At 40.6% G+C, this 18,311-nt stretch overlaps 1 protein-coding gene across 6 annotated transcripts in view; it reads left to right on the forward strand.

The window, feature by feature from the left end:
- The window catches only part of RUNX1T1 (RUNX1 partner transcriptional co-repressor 1), a 155,845-nt gene that overhangs the window by 55,635 nt on the left and 81,899 nt on the right, over positions 1-18,311 (forward strand). The window contains exon 1 of one of the 6 annotated variants that reach the window (XM_061439398.1): positions 245-1,551. The exons of 4 other annotated variants lie outside the window; for them this stretch is intronic. Coding sequence is in view for 1 of the 2 variants with exons in the window: in XM_061439396.1 (XP_061295380.1) it covers positions 2,315-2,336 (22 nt within the window). In the remaining variant the exon portion in view is untranslated. One more of the 6 variants, XM_061439396.1, reaches the window with a different exon arrangement.

The following is an 18,311-nucleotide window of genomic DNA, read 5'->3' on the forward strand; positions in this document are numbered from 1 at the left end:
TGTCCATCAGCAGATGAATGGCTAAGAAAGCTGTGGTACATATACACAATGGAGTATTACTCAGCCATTAAAAAGAATACATTTGAATCAGTTCTAATGAGGTGGATGAAACAGGAGCCTATTATACAGAGTGAAGTAAGCCAGAAGGAAAAACACCAATACAGTATACTAACGCATATATATGGAATTTAGAAAGATGATAACAATAACCCTGTGTACGAGACAGCAAAAGTGACGCTGATGTATGAAACAGTCTTATGGACTCTGTGGGAGAGGGAGAGGGTGGGAAGATTTGGGAGAATGGCATTGAAACATGTAAAATATCATGTATGAAACGAGATGCCAGTCCAGGTTCAATGCACGATACTGGATGCTTGGGGCTGGTGCACTGGGACGACCTGGAGGGATGGTATGGGGAGGGAGGAGGGAGGAGGGTTCAGGAGGGGGAGCACATGTATACCTGTGGCGGATTCATTTTGATGTTTGGCAAAACTAATACAATTATGTAAAGTTTAAAAATAAAATAAAATTTAAAAAAAAAAAAGAAAGAAAAAAAAATATCTGCAGAGAAGACAAAAAAAAAAAAAAAAAACAACTTGTTTTTCTAAAGCATATTTAAAGATATTCCACACTGTCTCCTTGGGTAAAATGAGCATTTCACTCTCAATAGACCAGGCTGGGTGTCATATCTGTGCTTTCTTCTGTCTGTGGGTCCGTCTGTCTTTCTCTTTCTTCCTCCCTCCCTCCTTCTCTTCTTCCACAACATACTTTACAGAGCCTCTAGTATTTCTAGGCATTTGACTCAGAACAAGCTTTAGTCATGCTAAAGTCATGTTGCAGAGACAGTCTCTTAATAAGGATTTACTACACTTTCCCCCAAGTTTAAGAATGAAGGAAGGGCAGGCCCTTGGCGTCATTCAAGGGCACCTTATATGTTTTTGACAAAATCAGAATTTCTTAAAGATCCAAAAAAAGATATATTGAATGTTTCATTTAAGCAATCAATATGTTATAATTAATTGTAAATGTTTGCATTTCAAGTTACTTGTTTATTAAAAAGGTATCAGTTGAGCTGGTTCACTTGGTGAGCTAAACATTTGGCAACAGACATAACCAAACACATACTGACCCTTGCTCTGTTTCTGTTCTGTTGTAAACTTCTGCATACAGGCAGGTGTGTAGCAGATGTTGGAGGAAGTGTGTGACTAGATAACGTGGGTGTGGCATCCTTTGCCCTAGTATAACCGCTGAGGCAGTTTTGGAACAAATTGTTTGAAGTCAAGAACGCTTGTCTGTTTTTTCTGTTTTACCCATAGGAGCCTAGCACAGTGTTTTTTGTACCTAATATGGGTGATCAGTGTTTCATACAAATACCCTGTAACTCATTATAACAGTTCTGTGATTGATGCATTCATTTAATCGGCCGTGCTGCAAGTATCCATTGAGCTCTTAATATCTGCTGCACTGTTTTCTAGCCACTGGGGAAGAGTCCGTGAATAAAGCAGGTTCAGTTCCGTACCCTCGTGGAACCTACAGTCCAGTGTATGTGAGGTAGGTGTGGGGGGTCAGCGGACAAGAGTAGGCAATAAATGATAAACATAAAACACAGGTGAATTCTGTAGTATGTTCAAGGGTGATAATTATGGGGAAAATCGGGCAGGATAAAAAAGATTCTTAGGACTGTTAGCTTTCCGTTTTAATTTGGGTGTTTGAAATGGGCCTCTTTGAAATGGACTTTTGAACAGAGATTTTATGTGGCTGTATGAGGGGGCAATGGAGAAGGCGATGGCACCCCACTCCAGTACTCTTGCCTGGAGAATCCCATGGACGGAGGAGCATGGTGGGCTACAGTCCATGGGGTCGTGAAGAGTCGGACATGACTGAGCGACTTCACTTTCACTTTTCACTTTCATGTATTGGAGAAGAAAATGGCAACCCACTCCAATATTCTTACCTGGAGAATCCCAGGGATGGAGGAGCCTGATTGGCTGCCATCTATGGGGTCGCACAGAGTCGGACACAACTGAAGTGACTTAGCAGCAGCAGTAGCATGAGGGGGCAGCAGAAAGGCAGAGAGGTGGAAAGGCTGGAGTGGGACCTGGGTCATTTCAGGGAGAGCAAGGAGGCTACTTTGGCTTGGTTGGATCTGGGTGGGCATGGATGAGCCCTGGGATGTGGGACTCAGAGAGGTGGCCGGGAGAGTGAAGGGGATACCATTATTTCTTTAGGCCGTTGAAGACTTCTGTCTGACTCGTTGGGCACCCACCCCAGGTGACCTCTGCCCAGCACTTCTGCACGATGCCATAACATAATAATGTCTCAATCTGAGGTCCTCAGTGAGTTTCATGGATATTCCTATTATTGATTATTCTGTGTATGCATCATAGAGATTATTTTGCTATCCTTGATATTCAATCCAGTTTGGTTTCCTGTTCTTTGTATTACAAGGTGATTGCCTAAATCTAAGCCCCGCTCTACAGAGTGCTAGTCAAGGCTGCATGTTCTGCCTTCTTTGCGTCCTAACCACTATCCTCTAGTACTTTTAAACCCATTTTGGGAATGACGTGCTGATGGACAGGCATTTGCCAAAGGTAAATGCACAGTGGAGCAGGAATAATATTAAAAATCTTTGTTTCAAAAATGTATTTGTATAAAGGGAAATTATTTGTTCCTCTTATTATAAGCTTCCTTGATGGCTCGGTGGGTAAAGAATCTACCTGCAATGCAGGAGACGCAGGAGATGTGGGTTCGATCCCTGGGTTGAGAAGATCCCGTGGAGGAGAGAATGGCAACCCACTCCAGTATTCTTGCCTGAAAAGTCCCATGGACAGTGTAACCTGGTGGGCTACAATCTGAAGGGTCACAAAGAATCGAACACGACTGAGTGACTAAGCACACACACTCCCCTTATTATAAGCTGTGATTTTGAATCTCCTTCCACATTTCTCTTTAAAAAAATTTTTTTTTTTTTTTTAATTTTTGGCCACGTTACACAACATGTGATATCTTGGTTCCCTGACCAGGGATCGAACCTGTGTCATTGGTAGCGAAAGTGTAGAGTCCTAACCACTGGACCACCAGGGAATTCCTTTCTTCTTTTTTATTTTCTTATTTGCTTTCTTCTTTTTTTAAAAGAAAAAATTAGTAGTGCCCACGTTGAGGTCATGGCATCCTAGAAATGAGTTACACAAGTATGAATTACCCTGGCAACATCTATTAGCATATGAAAAGTCAACTGTGCAGTAAATCTGATTTCTTCCTTTTATGAAGGCAGAGACAATCTGGAATGATACATGAATAGAAATAAGGTATTGATGAGATATTTGTGTCATCTGAGATATGACAAGCCACGGACAAAAAACTTGCTGTGTGGCAATAACGTTAGTTTAATTTTCTGAATAATTTCCTTGGACCCACTTAAAATTTCTGACTTCCATGAGGTTGTTGCCCCTCTTAAAGTTGCTGAGTTGTAGTTGCTTCATAGGCGTCATCTTGAAGTGTAACTGAATTTCAGTGCCTGCACGTTTAGAGAGGATTCGTTTTGATATAAAAAGTCTTTAGCTGCTTAGCTGGTAACTCTGGGAGGGACTTGTGCAGAGCACTGCAGGGGGATCAGAGAGAGGACATAGTCCTAGCACCGAAGGAAGTTGAAGTCTCTCTAGCAGGGGCTGTGAAGTTGAAATACTGGTTGCCATGGAGATTGAGAGGCAGGAAAGTGGAGATTATGGGAAGAAATTGCAAGAGTCAGTGAGGGCCCAGATCATCATGAAAAGAATTTAAATGCATCAAGGAGTTAGACTCTATGGAGTAGGAGTTCATTGAATGTCTGTTGTTATTTGGGAGAAAGGGAAGGGATGGAATCAAGAATGCTGCTGGCATTTTTGAGTCTGGGTTACTGGCAGGAAGGCCATGCCATGGTGGAAATAAGAAAGTCAGGAAGAAGAAGTGGTTTTGTGAAAAAAAGTGCTCTTACTTATCTGTTGAGTTTGAGATTCTTTAATAATAAGAAGCCATTTTGCAGATAGTTGTAAATGTGGGAGTGTAGCTTGGGTTAGGAGTTAAGTCCTGAGATACAAATTGAAGTGAAAAAACTTAAATTGTATGTGACTTACAAAGTGTAGACAATTTTGAGAAAATGGAAAATACTGAATTAATGTGTTATCAAAGCTTCGAAATTGTATTATGGTTTGCTGTGACTAGGCATACAGTCCAGTTTTGAAGTTAACTTTTATATTCTTTCATTTGTATTTTATACCTTTATTTTTCATGTTTTTGAAATAGCATTTCTGTTTCCTTTAGTTATCACCAGAGCTCTGCTTACATCTCATAATTATGAATACCCTATCTAGGCCCCACGTTTCCCTACTTCCTGTTGCTTGTATCCTGTGTAGTTTCCTTACTGTGAAATTCATTGACTCTTGAGTATCTTTGCTTGAACCAACGTGGCTTCTGGGTGGAGGGTAAGCACAGTACTGAAGAGCTTGGGTTTTGCAGTCAAACCAAACTGGGTGTGTTTCCCCACCTGCTCTGCTCGTCCTGTGTGCTTTGGTTTTGCTCGTCTGGTTCCCTTGAGTATTAAACGAAATCACGAAAGGGTTTCCAGCATTCGTTGCGCCCATCCACTCCTGCCCAGTAAGTGACTGCTCAAGTAGCAGTAGTGATGATATGATGGTGGTAAGGATACGTCCTCTGTCTAAACCTCATGGGATGTATCCAGAGCCTGCAGACGTGGGTACAGGAACTACAGTGGGGTCCTTTCCGGGCACATGAGTTTGCTGGTTACTCGGACCACCTCTGCACAGTCCTCATTTCATCATCTCTTGAAAAGAGGGATCAGGACCCTGACTCACCCCCTCTTGGTCCCGTTCAGCCCTTGCTTTCATGGTTGCTGCTCCTGGTGTGGCCTTGACTTCTTCCCAGCTGCCTTTCTGTGAGATCTTGTAGAACTCACGTTGGTTTTCTCATTCACGAAATATGAATTCAGCCTTCCATCAGTTCCAGCCTGTTTATTCAGAGTAAATTGATTTTGACCTTTCTATCCCACTGCTTCTCTTTTGTCCCTATCGCTGCTAATTAATTTCTGCACAAGAGAATGGGCAAGAGCAGTGATAAAACATAAAATTAAAGTTAGTTAATTTGGGCTCATGAGCATTTTGGAGAGCAGGCAGAGAAACTATGTTATTTACTATAAGCTTTGTCTTGAGTTCTCATTTATTTATTTATGCCATTCCTGACTCCTGTTATCATGGATAGTAAGAACTGACAGTTCTTATCTGTCAGTTAAGTTAAACATTATCTGATAAAGAATTTAGGAATTTGGGGATAAATTCAACTGAAGATATTATAATTTTTAGTATCATTTCCCCCAAATTCTAAAGAAAATATGACTGAAAAATTTCAAATATGTCTTTAATACAGTATCTTATATGTCTGCTACTGTAAAAAAAATACAGTTATGCTGCTTTTTATTTTATTTCACTTAACAGTTTTATTATGTGTTTATTCAATTTTATGAGATGATACTGTTTCTTACAGTTTTATGACAGCCTGCTGGAACCCAGTTTTTTGTTTCTTTGTTTTTTTCTTTTAGTAGATTTTCCTTACTTGCTAATGCTGGGGCTCAGAGAGGAAACAGACTCAAGTGTTTCTTTTTTAGGAAAGGATTTCACAAACTTGGTTTGGAGATTTTTGAGGATATTTTATTTACTCTTGGATAATTGATGTCAATTTTCTTAAAATTATTTTCAATTGAATAAATTTAACTTTTTAAGGAAACTTTCTGGGAAAGAAGAGGTGGGATGCTCTAATCAGATAAGCTAGCAAAGAGATCTGAGAAATTTGTGTGGGTTAAAATTCTTCCTCAGAAACAGTCCTCTGTACTCACTTTTCATTTTTTATGACACTTAAGAAATATGTCTTCTAGTGAAAGAAAAATGAGAAATGAGAGAGATTGTGATATGAGAGAATTCTCTGGATGTGAACAGTTAGGGACACGAGGAGAAAGGAATAAGACAGAACTCACAATTTTGAATGGAAATATAATTGTTTGCTAAATCTTCTGTTTGTAACTCACATGCTAAATCCGAGGGTGTAGCCTTAGACAGTAAAATAAATAGGTCATAGTCTTCCCATGAGAATTCTGTGTTTGTTTCAGCAGCAGGTGCTCATCTTTTCCCTTCATGTGAGTGCACCAGTCGGTCTCTGGTTCTGAGTATTGCAGTTAATAGCTGCCACTTATTTAGTGTTTGAATATGTTCTAGGCATTGCATAAGTGCTTCTCTTTCATATTTACTCATTTAATCCTCAGAGTCACCTATTGAGGCAGTTGGTAGGATCACCAAAAATCTTAAGGTGAGGAAATAAAGATTCAAAGATCGAGGAGTTTGCCCAGTTAGGAGGTGCATCTAGGTTTCCATTCAAGCCCTAGTTTCCATCCAGCCCACACTCCCAGTTACCTGTCTGCACTCTGCCCAGCGTGTCATCACCATAGCACAGGCAGCGGGCGCCTTCCCTTTGTGTGTGCCAAAACCATAGAATTTTTACAGCTCAAAGAAACCTTAAAGAACATCACCTGTATCTTTCAGGAAAAAATGCACATTAGGCTCAAAGTTCTAAACAATCTTTTATTCATCCAGCCAGTTGGCCAGCAAGTATTTACTGAGCATTTACTATGTGTCAAGCAGTAAATCAGCCAGACATGGCCCATGCCTTCCTAGAACCCTGCTGGCCTTGATCTGTGTATTGCATGTGTGTGCTCAATCGCTGAGTCGTGTCCGACTCTTTGCAGCCGCAGTGGACTGTAGCCCACCAGGCTTCTCCATCCATGGAATTCTCCAGACAAGAATACGAGAGTGGGTTGCCATTTCCTTCTCCAGGAGATCTTCCCAACCCAGGAATTGAACCTGTGTGTCCTGCATTGACAGGTGGATTCTTTATCACTTGAGCCACCTGGGAAGCCCGTTTGTGTATTTGGGCTGTATACTAGTTAAAAGCATAGACCCTGAAATCACACCCCTTGCCTCTGAACCCTGTTTACTAGCTACAGGACAGTGGGCAAATAGATGAATCTTTTTAAGGCTCAATTTTCCATCTGTAAAATGGTAATACTAAAACACCCAAGCACTGGCCTATTGTGAAGATTAAATGAGTTAAAATGAGTAAAGCATTAAAAAGGTATCTGACACTTGGTAAAAGCTCAGTAAATATAATTGCTATTAAGATATTTTGATAGTATTTATAATAGTAGTGATATTTCATCACAGAAACCCACAGAGCTATTTACAATAAGATGTGTGTTGTGTTATGACACAGGATGGAGCAGAGGGCTTTGGAGTGCAGAGAGCCAGACCTCTTAACTCCCAGTTGGTTCAGGGCAGGGTCTAATGTACAACAAATGCTATTTTCTTTCTCACCCTTCTTTGTTTTCCTTTTTTTTAAACTTGATAACTTTCTTTACTTTGTGGTCCAGAATCCTAGTGTTTTTTACTTACAGCAGTTTGCCAGCAAATATTTATTCAGAACCAGTTTCTAAGCATGTACTTACTGGGCTCTCTGCAGAATGCTGGGGTAATAATCAATAGGATGTAGGCTGAGCCTTCTAAGAAATGTATGTGCCTGTGGGCAGAGTATACACATATGGACACAGACTTGCAAGCACAATAACTGTAATGGATAATGCTAAGTTCTGTAATAAATATATGCAAATTAGAGACTAGAGAAGGGAGTGGTCAACTGTCTCTAATCTGAATGTGGAACAAGGGCAAAGAGGAAAGCCTTCATGGAAGAGGTGGCATTTTCTCTGTGCCTTGAAGGATCACAAGCTTCTTGTTGCCAGATGACATTTTAAAAACAGGAAAGAACCTCAAACAGGAATACTAAGGCATGAACCAGTATGGCTAGCGCTGACAGCAGGAGAAAGTATCAGAAGTAGATATTTGTCTTGTAGGTTGGAGTGGCAGAAAGAAAGTAACTAGATGCTTTTAAGCAGAAGGACTGTATTGTTGGGTTGGATGCTGACATCAAAGGTGAATTGAAGAAGATGAAATCTGCAGTCCGCTTGGTGAGACAGGGTGATGACTGGCTGTAGAATCAGTGAGGAAGCGGAGGAGGCTGGGAGCAGCAGGCTTTAGCGGTACTAACTAGAGAGAACCAAAGGGCTCTAGTGCGCTGGATGTGGAGCCAGGACTGGGGAGTAGTCGTCGTTATCGAGGATGACTCAGAATTCTTATTTGGGCAATGGGTTGCCATCAATCAGAATGGTGAAAAATTCATCAAGAGAGGACAGTGACTTCACTTTGAAGCTTTAACTTTCAGGTTTATCTGTTAAATGACTGCTGAGATATTCCACGAGGAGCTAAATCATAGGTTTGCTGAGTAAAGATGTGTACACTGGATGTCTTGATTTGAAACCAGTGGTGATAGCTAAAACCTTTGGAATGACTCACTCAGGAGGAAAATGTGCAGTGTGAAGAGAAGAAAGCCTTGAAAAGAACACCAGTGACCTCCAGGGCGTCTGCAAGTCGGGTCTCATTAAAATCAGGAGGCGAAGACTTTCACAGAGGGAGTGGTCGGCAGTGTGCAATGCTGCAGAGGGTCCGGTAGTTAATTGAGAGGGGCCAACATGACCTTTCGGATATGGCCATCTAGAAGAAAAATCCTTGCCAGTAAACCTCTGTCCCTTTGTTGGAGCATGTTTGTGTTGAGTTGCAAAGTGGATCAAAGAGATGACATAGATGGAGCCACTGAGGTCTCCCTTCAGAAGCTGTCGGTGGGAGGATGGAGGGAACACCATCTTCATGGAGAAAGGGGTTTGTTTGTTCTTGGAGTGGGGGATCTGAGCCTGCCCAGGTTCTAGGAAAGAAAGACTAGAGAGAGACAGTTGAGGAGACAGTGGAATGACTGGTAGAGTGAAGCCTTCAGAGACGGAAGCTGCCTCTTCTGAGACTTAAGACTCAGGTGAAGATAAGCAGGAGTTCTGAGGGTGAGATTTAAAGGGCTTTATGCCTGAGAGTGCCTTGGACTGCCAGGAGATCCAACCAGTTCATCCTAAAGGAAATCAGTCCTGAATTTCATTGGAAGGACTGATGCTGAAGCTGAAACTTCAATATTTTGGCCACCTGATGTGAAGAACTGACTCATTGGAAAAGACCCTGATGCTGGGAAAAATTGAAGGCAGGAGGAGAAGGGGACGACAGAGAATAAGATGGTTGGATGGCATCACCAGTTCAATGGACATGGGTTTGGGTGGACTCTGGGAGTTGGTGATGGACAGGGAGGTCTGGCATGCTGCAGTCCATGGGGTCACAAAGAGTCGGACACGACTGAGCGACTGAACTGAACTGATGCTTGATAACCTCAGTTTATTTGCTTAAATAGGACATGAAGTTATCAGAATTTGGCTGGAGGATTGAGGCAAGTCAAATGATGTCTTCAAGATTAAGTAATGCACCCTCATTTTTAACTCTGTCTTTCTTGCCTCATCTTGTCTGGGGCCCTACCAGGCTGGACGTGCTTGGGCTCATTTAATCTGGAATTTGTTTGTTTCTTCATTTTCTCTGTCCTGTTCAGCCTTTCCTCTTTGCTCTATCACACCGCCCATCTAACCTTGACCTTAGCCTGAACTCATGGTTATTAACCCTCCCTTTGTGTTTTTGGTTCATGACACCTCTCCACTTCTTTTGTTACTGGTTTTATAACTAGTTCACATTCTGTTGTTGCCTCTTTGAAAGTTAGAATTCTGTCTTTAGAATTTTGTTTTAGCAGATCTTGTGGAGTACACGGTGCTGGGTTGGGATTCTGCGGGGGTGGGGGGGGACGCTCCCTAAGCTCCAAGGGAAAGGATGTAAAAGAATTTTGAGTTTTCCAAGTTTTGTGAAGGGAGTAAAGGGACAAAACAACCTGCTTGAGATTGGATGGCCAGGGAAAGATTGATACACTGAGGAGGTGACACTGATGTTGAAATAGAAAAGGTAAAATGAGCCGACCATTTGTAGAGGGAGAAGGGAAATAGTAACTTTCTATTCATAAACACGGAGAAGGCAATGGCACCCCACTCCAGTACTCTTGCCCGGAAAATCCCATGGACGGGGGAGCCTGGTAGGCTGCAGTCCATGGGGTCGCAAAGAGTCGGACACGACTGAGCGACTTCACTTTCACTTTTCGCTTTCATGCATTGGAGAAGGAAATGGCAACCCACTCCAGTGTTCTTGCCTGGAGAATCCGAGGGATGGCGGAGCCTGGTGGGCTGCTGTCTATGGGGTAGCACAGAGTCGGACACGACTGAAGTGACTCAGCATAGCATTCATAAACAGATTCATAATTCATTCGATTCATAGTTGTGTTCATAAACAGATACTCACAGACATTGGAGTATATCCTCCAGTAGATAACTGCCTAGAACATATAGGATACTGTCCTGTCCTTCCCACTGATACTTCCTTGGTTCCTGACAGCCCTGTATAAGACCTGTAACAGTTTATCCTTCAAGTCAAAGTAGAGAAGGACCATGTTTGTTTGTTAAAGGATATTACCTGGAAGAATATCCAACAAAATTCTGTAAAGCAATTATCCTTCAATTAAAAAATGAATTAATTAAAGAAGAAAAAAGGAGATTCCCTGCACATGAAGTTGTTACTGAGCAGCCAGTAATGTGTTCAGGGTGAGGCAGAACAAGATAAATTCCCTACACTCAATTGCATGGTGTTTCTTTCTGTATTTCCTCTACCCTTCCCCCGCCCCCTCATCTCAGGTAATTCTGGTTCACAAAAATGAGGAAAAGTGTGTGTGTGTATGAGTGTGTGCAAAGTCACTGTTCGTAATCACCACCATTATATGATTACTGCAACTTTAGTCCCGGAAGTAGACAGTTGGGACAGATCTCCAGCTCTATACGCTGGGCCTATGTGGGTGTCATAGTCTACTATCTTTAGCTCAAGGGTGGGATCAGAGTTCCAGATTTCCTGTGGGTGAGGAATAGTGGGAGGTACTGCATGGAAGAAAAACCAAGGAGAATGGGGAGACATGGAAAATAAACTTTGCTGACTTTGTAATTTCGCCTAGAGTCAGGCCAAGTAAACCTAAACCATGATCTCCCAGGGTGAAAGCGAGTGTTTCCTTGCAAATCTAAGCTTGTACAAGTAAATTATTGTTTCTCAGAGAGAGAACATGAAGAGTATGTGAAATAGTTTATTATATTAGGTTTCCTGGGCAGTGCTTTCGAGAAAGGAAAGGCATAGAAAAATAAGCAGTGGTTTGACCCCTCAAAACAGGTTTCCCAGCATCTTCCTATTTTCTTGCTGCTGCTCAAGGAGTGACAACATTCTGTGTCAGTGCACTTCTGTCAAAAATTCTACTCCTTGGCTTTTTAAGGAAGTAGCAATAGTGATCTTTTTACATGGGTGATTTTGGATATATCCTAATTCGAGTTACTGTTAGTAAGAAGTTCATAATAATGTGGTGAACCTTGAATGAGAACAGCTTCCTTTGTATTCAGACATTTATTACTTTTGTGATTAATTTATCTGACAGTGTCAAGAAGGTTGTGTCTTTGAAAATGATCTAATAGATCTCCAGCAAGCAACATTTTTCATTTGTACATGGAATACTCTTTGCCGTTGTCTATCAATGTTTGGTTTGATTTCCCCCCATTATAATTCTTCTTAAGCTCAGAGAAGACATCTCTAGTGCTATATGAAATATAAATGATTCCTAGTAAATGGATGGGAATTAAGATTGTCATCTTAATTTAATAATATATTTACCCACATTTAAAGTGTATGTACAGATGATGCTACATTAAGGACTTATGAACTTGAAATTTATTTATGTGTCTACTTGAGACATGTCCCTGAAACTTAAGGTGGTGTATATTGTAAAATGTGTCATTCAGACTGTAGTTAGACAGAATTTTATAATTCTGGGTTCCCCAGTGGTCTTCCTGAGATTAAAATATATGCTTGTTTTTAAAGTATCTTGAGATAAGGGAAAATAAACTTACTTAGACATTTGACTATATACATGAAGTTATTTCTTTGGTAAAAAGAACTTGAGCTTCTGTCCTTAGGGAATATTTATTAGCAATTAATTAATTAGGGTACCTTCTCTGAATTACTGTATTAATTTAAATAAGGTCATGGGCCCCCATGAAAAATTATATTATGCAAAATATTAACTGAGGCAGAATCTATTAAGAAATGGTAAATGTGAAATTAACCCAATTGTGTAGAATTTATTGAACTGATCTTTTAATATATTGACTGTATTAAGTCAGAAATGTCCATTTAAACACATACTTTCATTTCCACTGTGGTGTGGAATTATTGTATGTAAAGAATTTACTAATATAATTCACAGGCAGTCCAAAATTGTCTTTGGGAACCCTTCTCTAAATTCAACATTCAAAAAATTTAAGATCATGGCATCCAGTCCCATCACTTCATGACAAATAGATGGGGAAAAAATGGAAACAGGGAAAGATTTTATTTTCTTGGGCTCCAAAATCACTGCAGACGGTGACTGAAGCCATGAAATTAAAAGATGCTTGCTCCTTGGAAGAAAAGCTATGAAAAGCCTAGACAACATATTAAAAAGCAGAGACATCACTTTGCCAACATATTCATATAGTCAAAGCTGTTGTTTTTCCAGTAGTCATGTATAGATGTGAAAATTGGACCATATAGAAGGCTGAGTGCTGAAGAACTGATGCTTTCAAACTGTGGTGTTGAAGAAGACTCTTGAGAGTCTCTTGGACTGCATGGAGATCAAACCAGTCAATCTTAAAGGAAATCAACCCTGAATATTCATTGGAAGGACTGACCCTGAAGCCGAAGCTCCAATACTCTGGCAACGTGATGAGAAGGGTGGACTCAATAGAAAAGACCCTGATACTGAGAAAGATTTAATCGAAGGGGACGACAAGGGACGAGATGTTGATGGCATCACCGACTCAATGGACATGAGTTTGAGTAAGCTCCGGGAGATGGTGAAGGACAGGGAAGCCTGGCGTGCTGTAGTCCATGGGGCAGCAGAGTTGGACACGACTGAGCGACTGAACTGCCTGACGGACGCTAGACAGCTTACTGAAACTGCTTTGCTGCTGCTAAGTCGCTTCAGTTGTGTCCGACTCTGTGCGACCCCACAGACAGCAGCTCACCAGGCTCCCCCATCCCTGGGATTCTCCAGGCAAGAATACTGGAGTGGGTTGCCATTTTCTTCTCCAATGCATGAAAGTGAAAAGTGAAGTGAAGTCATGTCCGACTCTTCGAGACCTCATGGACTGCAGCCTACCAGGCTCCTCTGTCCATGGGGTTTTCCAGACAAGAGTAGTGGAGTGGGGTGCCATTGCCTTCTCCATGGGAGGGTTTTGTTATGTTGTGTGGTGCTCCTTGAACACTTTATAAAGAGTTTGATCATTTATTTGGGGATTTTACTTTCATGGTATGCTACTATACCTCTGAATTCTCCCTTGCCACGTGATCTGTAGGTCTTTTCCTTTCTGTCTATACTGTGTGTGGACTTTCGGTTACTAAAAGAGTGTTTATCCCTTTACTCACCAAACATTGGTGCTAAGTACTGCCGGATAATTGGGATACTGAGGTGAATGAGGCTCTTTTGTCTACCTTTGTGATACGTTCAAGGGTTTTCCTTTGCTGAGAACCCTACCTCCTGGAACATCCCCTTCCCCTCCCCTTCTGCTGCTGCTGCTAAGTCGCTTCAGTCGTGTCTGACTCTGTGCGACCCCATGGACAGCAGCCCACCAGGCTCCCCATCCCTGGGATTCTCCAGGCAAGAACACTGGAGTGGGTTGCCATTTCCTTCTCCAGTGCATGAAAGTGAAAAGTGAAAGTGAAGTCGCTCAGTTGTGTCCAACTCTTAGCGACCCCATGGACTTCAGCCCACCAGGCTCCTCCGCCCATGGGATTTTCCAGGCAAGAGTACTGGAGTGGGGTCCCTTTGCCTTCTCCGCCCCTCCCCTTCTGGTTGTCTTCAAAACCAGTTTTTTGCTCTTCAAGCTAAAGTTGAACAACCTCGGTAGAGTTCCAAATAGAATGAATTGTATGTTCTTCCCTTAATTATTTTTGCATTTAGTTCCACTCCTAGAAAAATCTAGATATGCTATAGTGTATCTAAATTAATTTTAAGGCATGTGGTAATTTACAAATCTCCCAGAAAAAAGTGCTGACAGAATGCTTTGATTCCATGGTTTTAAAGTACTTACCAGTTTTAGAGATGATATAAAGAAAAAATAGAGGGCTCTTAGAATTGTTTAAATACAGTGTTAAAACACCAAAAAAAAAAAAAAATCGAAAGAAAAAGACTTTGTATAACATGACTATTGGACACTGTATTTGAAAGCTCCGCCCCAGTGTGAACCTCTGATTTAACGGATAGCCACTTTTAGTATTCGGATATAGACCCTTTGTATGCACATCCTTCCAGCTTTTACCTATGCACACAGACACACCTATACATCTATAACTGTCTTAAAACAGTTGTGTGTATGTGTGTTTTAAATGGGATCTTATACAACATGTATCTTTGTAATATCTTTCCCTGTAAATATACATGTCATTATGCTGTACTGTATGGTTCTGATAGAATTTGAATTGCCAAATGAACATTCTTGGACAACTAGGTTATTTCCAATCTTCTTCATTATAAATGTCTTTGTACACGTAATATTATTTACTTAGGGTAATTTTTAAAGAGTGGAAGTGGAATATTAAAGGTTATGTATAATTTAGAGATAGTTGATACATATTGCCTAATTGTCCTATAGGAAAATTGGTATCATTTTGCAAAAGTATATTAAAATGCCAGTTTGTACTATAATTAATACTATATTACCATTTGAAAAAATTTATAACTATTAATTAAAAGAGTATATTGTTATAATAATAATAAAAATACTAGTGAGGTGAAACTTTTTTGGTTATAGGTCAATTATATTTCTTTAGTATTTTTCCTATTTCTGTTTTACAGTCTTGGCTTTGATGGGCTTTTCGACTTTTAATTATTGTTTTGATGGAACTATGTATATATTCAGTTCAGTTCAGTTGCTTAGTCATGTCTGACTCTTTGCGACTCCATGGACTGCACCACCCCAGGCCTCCCCGTCCCTCACCAACTCCTGGAGTTCACTCAAACTCATGTCCATTGAGTCGGTGATGCCATCCAACCATCTCATCCTCTGTCGTCCCCTTCTCCTGCCTTCAATGTTTCCCAGCATCAGCCTCTTTTCAAATGAGTCAGCTCTTCGCCTCAGGTGGGCAAAGTATTGGAGTTTCAGCTTCAACATCAGTCCTTCCAATGAACACTCAGGACTGATTTCCTCTAGGATGGACTGGTTGGATCCCTTGTAGTCCAAGGGACTCTCAAGAGTCTTCTCCAACACCACAGTTCAAAAGCATCAATTCTTGGGCCCTCAGCTTTCTTTATAGTCCAACTCTCACATCCATACATGACTACTGGAAAAACCATAGCCTTGACTAGACGGACCTTTGTTGACAAAGTAATTTCTCTGCTTTTTAATATGCTGTCTAGCTTGATTATAACTTTTCTTCCAAGGAGTAAGCGTCTTTTAATTTCATGACTGCAGTCACCATCTGCAGTGATTTTGGAGCCCCCCAAAATAAAATCTGCCACTGTTTCCACTGTTTCTCCATCTATTTGCCATGAAGTGATGGGACCAGATGCCATGATCTTAGTTTTCTGAATGTTGAGCTTTATGCCAACTTTTTCACTCTCCTCTTTCACTTTCATCAAGAGGCTCTTTAGTTCCTGTTCACTTTCTGCCATAAGGGTGGTGTCATCTGTATATTTGGGGTTATTGATATTTCTCCCGGCAATCTTGATTCCAGCTTGTGCTTCCTCCAGCCCAGCGTTTCTCATGATGTACTCTGCATGTAAGTTAAATAAGCAGGGTGACAATATACAGCCTTGATGTACTCCTTTTCCTATTTGGAACCAGTCTGTTGTTCCATGTCCAGTTCTAACTGTTGTTTCTTGACCTGCATACAGATTTCTCAAGAGGCAGGTCAAGTGGTCTGGTATTCCCATCTCTTTCAAAATTTTCCACAGTTTATTGTGATCCACATAGTCAAAGGTTTTGGCATAGTCAATAAAGCAGAAATAAATGTTTTTCTGGAATTCTCTTACTTTTTTGATGATCCAGCAGATGTTGGCAATTTGATCTCTGGTTCCTCTGCCTTTTCCAAAACCAGCTTGAACATCTGGAAGTTCACGGTTCACATATTATTGAAGCCTGGCTTGGAGAATTTTGAGCATTGCTTTACTAGCGTATAAGATGAGTGCAATTGTGCAGTAGTTTGAGCATTCTTTGGCATTGCCTTTCTTTGGGATTGGAATGAAAACTGACCATTTCCGGTCCTGTGGCCACTGCTGAGTTTTCCAAATTTGCTGGCATGTTGAGTTCAGCACTTTCACAGCATCATCTTTTAGAATTTGAAATAGCTCAACCGGAATTCCATCACCTCCACTAGCATTGTTCATAGTGATGCTTCCTAAGGTCCACTTGACTTCACATTCCAGGATGTCTGGCTCTAGGTGAGTGATCACACCATCGTGATTATCTGGGTCGTGAAGATCTTTTTTTGTACAGTACTTCTGTGTATTCTTGCCACCTCTTCTTAATATCTTCTGCTTCTCTTAGGTCCATACCATTTCTGTCCTTTATTGAGCCCATCTTTGCATGAAATATTCTCTTGGTATCTTTAATTTTCTTGAAGAGATCTCTAGTCTTTCCCATTCTATTGTTTTCCTCTGTTTCTTTGCACTGATCACTGAGGAAGGCTTTCTTATCTCTGCTTGCTATTCTTTGGAACTCTGCATGCAAATGAGTATATCTTTCCTTTTCTCCTTTGCTTTTGGCTTCTCTTCTTTTCACAGCTATTTGTAAGGCCTCCTCAGACAGCCATTTTGCTTTTTTTGTATTTCTTTTCCATGGGGATGGTCTTGATCCCTGTCTTCTATACATTGTCACGAACCCCTGTCCATAGTTTATCAGGCACTCTGTCTATCAGATCTAGTCCCTTAAATCTCTTTCTCACTTCCACTGTATAAGCATAAGGGATTTGATTTAGGTCATACCTGAATGGTCTAGTGGTTTTCCCTACTTTTCAATTTAAGTCTGAATTTGGCAATAAGGAGTTCATGATCTGAGCCACAGTCAGCTCCCAGTCCTGTTTTTGCTGACTCTATAGAGCTTCTCCGTTTTTGGTTGCAAAGAATATAATCAGTCTGATTTCGGTGTTGACCATCTGGTGATGTAGTGAGGATATCAGTTCCTTGCTGTCACATAGCAAGTATTTGTTCCCTGGGCGTTACCTCCCTTTGTTTATGGTATTTTTTTCTGTATTAGTATTTATTAATAAATGTCATTATTTGTTCTGCTTTTGTTATAGTTTAGACTCTCTTTTCAAATCCTAAGTTTAAAGAAGTATGTACCTATCGATTTAGTGTATTTTTTCATTTGTATCATTTAATTTTTATTTAAAAGGAAGTGAATGACTGGATATATAACAGGTTTACTTATTTTTGTTCCAAATTGTTGGCTAATAGTTCCAGAGAGAGTTTATTGGATTGCTTTATTGTTTTCCCAGTAACATTAGAAGTCATCTTTATCATACATTGAATTCTTAATTACTCATTCCTGAGCTTTATATTTTTTCTGCTTTTCAGCTTTTATTTTGCTGTATTGTCTATTTTGATACCAGTAGCACATTGTTCAAAATACAGTTTTGTGGTGCATTTTAACAAATGCTAGGCTCAATTTCCTCATTAAACTTCATTTGCTAGTTTTCCTTTTCATTTCAAATCAACTTTTAAAACACTTCTAAAATTCTGGAAAAAAAACTTGTTAGTATTTTAGTCGGATCACTTTATATTTCATGGTTACAGTATATACCGGGAGGTAGGGTAGGTGGATAGGATGGACATCTTGATAATTTAATTTGTTTTTAAATGGCTTACTACATCAAGGTATTTAACGACATGTGTATAAGAGGGCTTTCCTGGTGGCTTAGATGGTAAAGAATCTACCTGCAGTGTGGGAGACCTGGGTTTGATCCCTGGGTCAGGAAGATCCCCTGGAGGAGGGCATGGCAACCCACTCCAGTATTCTTGCCTGGAGAATCCCATGGACAGAGGAGCCTGGCGGGCTACAGTCCATGGGGTTGCAGAGGTACACAACTGAGCAAGTAACACTGCTGCTACTTTCTGTGAAGATCCTTTTTTTTAGACATTGGAGACACAGGGTTAAGAAGAAAAGAACCTTCATTCTTTTCTCCGACCAA

This window comes from Bos javanicus, chromosome 14 (assembly GCF_032452875.1).
Source record: "Bos javanicus breed banteng chromosome 14, ARS-OSU_banteng_1.0, whole genome shotgun sequence".
Taxonomy (NCBI): Eukaryota; Metazoa; Chordata; class Mammalia; order Artiodactyla; family Bovidae; genus Bos; species Bos javanicus.